The 4,278-nt window shown below is 65.9% G+C and overlaps 1 protein-coding gene across 1 annotated transcript; it reads left to right on the top strand.

Moving 5' to 3' along the window:
• The first annotated feature begins 773 nt into the window (after positions 1-773).
• SFXN3 (sideroflexin 3) lies at positions 774-3,624 on the top strand. The gene is made up of 10 exons (XM_026050628.1): positions 774-937; positions 1,225-1,395; positions 1,502-1,600; positions 1,780-1,855; positions 2,040-2,125; positions 2,363-2,490; positions 2,561-2,610; positions 2,694-2,743; positions 2,822-2,869; positions 2,936-3,624. Exons 1-10 carry the CDS (start codon positions 774-776, stop codon positions 3,030-3,032), a joined length of 969 nt encoding a protein of 322 aa, XP_025906413.1. The 3' UTR covers positions 3,033-3,624.
• Positions 3,625-4,278: the final 654 nt, after the last annotated feature.

The raw sequence follows: 4,278 nt of genomic DNA, 5'->3' as shown, positions 1-4,278 counted from the left end.
GGGGGGGGGGTGACTCACCCCACGGGAATGTCACGGGGCCATGGGTGGGGACACCCGTGTTCGGGCGTCCCGGGGAGTTTTCGGGAGAAGAGAGGATTGGACATATTGGGGGCACAAGCTGGGGGGGACACTGACCCCCTGGCACAAGTTGCACCCCCCCTCCATGGGATCAAAAAGGGCCCCTTGTCACCCGCTTGACACCCCGGCGAGGGCCCCATGGGTGCTGGGCTGGCGGGGGGGGCAGTCACAGCTGGTGGGGGGGGTCCGGCGTGGGCGGATTAACCCCCCCCCAGCCAGGGCTGGGGCTGAAGGCAGCAGCGGCAGCGCGGGAAGTGCCGGGGAGGAAGCGGCGGCTGCGGGAAGCAGCGCCTGCGGAAGGGGCTGTGATTTTCTGTGCCTTGAGGCCAGGTCTTTCTTTTTGGTGCCCTTACCACCCATCCCCAGCCCCTCTTGGGGTCCCTGCACACCCCATTTCCCTTATGACCCCCCGACCCCATCCTCTTTGGGAGCCCAAGCCTCTAAGTTAGGGTGCTGGGGGTGTCTTCTGGTGCCAGCCAGGTTTGGGGCTCCTCGCTGGTATATGTGGGGTGTTGAATGTTGGGGATCAGCTCTATGGTTCCCCTAATCCTTTGGGTCCCCACTCAGCACGATTGTGAAGCAGGATCCCCCCAGCTCCTCTGCACCCCTGGGGTTGGGTGAAATCTGCCCCCCCAAAAGGTGTGGGGGACACTAGGGTCCTCCCCTACTTTCTCCCCCCGCCCTGTCCCCAGAGAATGGCACCCTCCCTGCCKGCCACCATCAACATCCGGGAGCCCCGCTGGGACCAGAGCACCTTCCAGGGCCGGGCCAGGCACTTCTTCACGGTGACGGACCCGCGCAACCTGCTGCTGTCCGGGGCGGCGCTGGAGGAGGCCCGGCGCGTCGTGGAGAGCTACCGGTGCGCGGGGACAGGGACGGGGGCCATGGGGGACACCTCTGCACCCCAGTGCCATGGGGCACCAGCAGCCAACTTTGGACTGGGGGCCGGAGGGGGGTGGTTTTGGGGGCCTGTGTCCTTGTGGTGGGCCTGCATGTAGGTGGCTTGTCCCTGCTGTTTTGGGGACCTGCACCCCCTGCCCTTGGCCCATCACCAGCAACCAAAACTGGCTGCTGATGCCCCATGGCACTGGGGTGCGGAGCTACAGGGCAGGCAGCTGGGGGTCTGACCATTTCTGTGCCCCGCAGGGCGGGCACGGTGCCCCCCGGGCTCACGGAGGACCAGCTCTGGCGGGCCAARTACATCTACGACTCGGCTTTCCACCCCGACACGGGCGAGAAGATGCTGCTCATCGGGCGCATGTCGGCCCAGGTGCCCATGAACATGACCATCACTGGCTGCATGCTGACCTTCTACAGGTACCTCCTGCTCACCCGGCCCCTGAAAGCCCCTGGGGCGCAGGAGGGCGAGCGTCCCACCCCCGTGGTGGGGTAGGAGACCCTGGTGATGCCGTGCCCCTGGCAGGACCACGCCRGCTGTGCTCTTCTGGCAGTGGGTGAACCAGTCCTTCAACGCCATCGTCAACTACACCAACCGTAGCGGGGATGCACCCATCACCCCCAGGTGAGCCCCCTCGCCTCAGCACCCCCAAAATGCTGGCAGATTCGGCGGAGCCCCTTGTCCATCGCAAGGAGCTTCTTCGATGGTGGCCAGCCGTGAGCTGTGGTGGCAGATGCAGTGGGGAAGGCACAAAACTGGCCYGTGGGGACCCGGCTCACCACTGTCCCCTCCTGCCCTTGCAGCCAGCTGGGAACCGCCTATGTGAGTGCCACCACGGGCGCCGTTGTCACCGCCTTGGGGCTCAAATCTCTCACCAAGGTAAGGCCCCTTTGGCCATCGTTGGCTCATGGTCCTGCTGAGACCATCACTGGGGTCCAACTCCCTCCGGGCTGGGAGCTGAGGGGAGGGACACCCTGGGATACTACGGGACCTGATGGCAAAGCTGGGGACAGCCAGCCCTGACCCCAAAGGAATTTTGTGACGTGCCCCTCTTCTCGCCCAGCACTTGCCGGCCATCATTGGCCGCTACGTGCCCTTCGCCGCCGTAGCTGCCGCCAACTGCATCAACATCCCGCTGATGAGGCAGAGGTGGGTCCGGGCGGCGCTGGGCTTTGCAGGGCTCCTTCCTCACCCATCGGGGTCCCCCACCCCGAAGCATGGAGGTGGTTTGGTTTAGGGGGCCCCATCCAGCCTCGAGATCCCCCCCAAAGTGTGGACTTGATCTCCAKCCTATTTCTCCTCCTTGGCGAGGGGCACCGGGGCGCTGCGCCATCCCCCGGTGCCCCGTCCGAGCGGCTCGCTCCRGGCCCCTCTCCACCCACGCAGGGAGCTGAAGCTGGGCATCCCCGTCACGGACGAGAACGGCAACCGCCTGGGCGAGTCGGCAGCGGCGGCGCGCAAGGCCATCTTCCAGGTGGTGGTGTCGCGCATCGGCATGGCAGCGCCGGCCATGGGTGAGTGCGGCGGCGCGCGGCGCGGGCCCCGGGCACCCGCGGGTGCTCACGGCCCCCTCCTGCACCCCAGCCATCCCRCCGGTGATCATGAACGCGCTGGAGAAGAGGGCGTTCCTCAAGGTGAGGCTGGACGCGGTGGGGACGGTGCAACGCGGCGCGGCGGGCGCCGACGGCCCCGCGCTGACGCGACGCTCTCCCCGCAGCGCTACCCCTACCTCAACGCGCCGCTGCAGGTCGGCCTTGTGGGACTCTGGTAAGGCTCTTTGCGGGGCGCCGCGGGGTGCCGCATCCTGGGGACGCCCCTCACGGCCTGCCTGGTCGTGCCTTGCAGCCTGGTGTTCGCCACGCCGCTGTGCTGCGCGCTCTTCCCGCAGAAAAGGTAAGTGTGCGGGTGGGCAGCAGGGCCGCTCGCCCGTGCCCGGCCCTGAGCCCCCGTTACCCCCAGCTCCATGCACGTGAGCCGCCTGGAGCCGTCCCTGCAAGCCCGGATCCGGGAGGAAGCTGCCGGTGTGGAGCTCGTCTACTTCAACAAGGGGCTCTGAAGCAGTGCCCGCTGCCCTTGGCCCCGAGGATGCCCTCCGGAGCCGCCGCTGCTTCCCCTTGGCTCTCGTGTGTCCATAGGTCCCAGCGCCTGGTGTGTAGGTAGTGACGCAGACCCCTGTGCTGGTCCTTCCCGAACAAACCCGGGCAGCTCCTTGGAGCGGGATGCGGGGATCCTCCTTGCTCTGCACCCCTGGGTGCTTCCTGGGAGCTCTTAGCTGCTCCATCCCACGGCGCAGGCTGGCGAGGGGCCGGTGCAGCCAGGGATGGAGATGCCGTTGGGCGAGGAGGTGCCACCACGAACGCACTGAGTTTCCAAGGTCAGTGCAGGGTTGCTGGGAAAGCAGGAAGCAGCAGGGATCGATGCAGCGCCATGGCTGGCGCTCCAGGTTTGAACCCAGTGTCCACCGAGCCKCAGGGCTGGACTCGCCGGTGCCCCACAGCCTGGCTGCTGCTCCGTAGGGATGGAGAGAAACTCCACAGGAACAAAACATCTTCCTCTTCCTCCAAAGAAAAGCCAGGGTGATGTTGGATGCACCCAGCAACCTCTCTCCTACCCCGGGTGCATGGTTGCAGCTGCCCCGGCCTCTCCTCTGTGGGTTATTCCAGAGCACTGATTTAATCTGGCTTTCTGGCCTCCTGTCACCAGAGCAAATTGCACATTTTAATCTCTGCAAACAGCCCCGCTTTCTTCCCTTCCCAATGTCATCCGTGCCGGGGGCCGCTCTCCCTGCGCAGGGCTGCTCTCTTTGCAGCGCCTGCTTTCAGAGGGCCTCCCTCCCCTGGCTTTAACCAAACCGTTCTTTCCCCCAGTTACTTTTGATATACACACCATGTATAACATACATATACCAAATAATAAAAGCAGGTGCTTTGTATGAAACCGAGACYGGGGGACGCGTGGTGAGCGCCGGCGCCCCGCGCGGGCTGCGTCGCCCTTGCCCTCTTTTCCAGCCCGCTGCCTTTGCAGCTGCCCCGGCAGCTCCTCCCCGCGCGCTCGGGCACATCCAGCTGGCGGGAGGCTTTTTTTAGCACAGCCGCTTTGGGGAGGCACCTCYGCGGGCACTCTCGCTCCCACCCCCGCATGCCGCGGGCGCGCAGGGCGCTCGGCTTCAATCTGCGTCCGGATAAATCTGCATCCTGTGTGGCCGCTGCTCCGGCCGCGTTATTTTTAAGCYGCTTTCTGGCTGCACGTGGCCGTGGGAGGGCGTTTGCCGGCCCGCGGCAGCGGCTGTGCCCTCCTCGGCG

This window comes from Nothoprocta perdicaria, unplaced genomic scaffold (assembly GCF_003342845.1).
Source record: "Nothoprocta perdicaria isolate Ctin4 unplaced genomic scaffold, notPer1 scaffold_7, whole genome shotgun sequence".
Classification (NCBI taxonomy): Eukaryota; Metazoa; Chordata; class Aves; order Tinamiformes; family Tinamidae; genus Nothoprocta; species Nothoprocta perdicaria.
The sequence above is the reverse complement of the archived record's forward strand: the minus strand, read 5'-3'. Positions and strand labels throughout refer to the sequence as shown.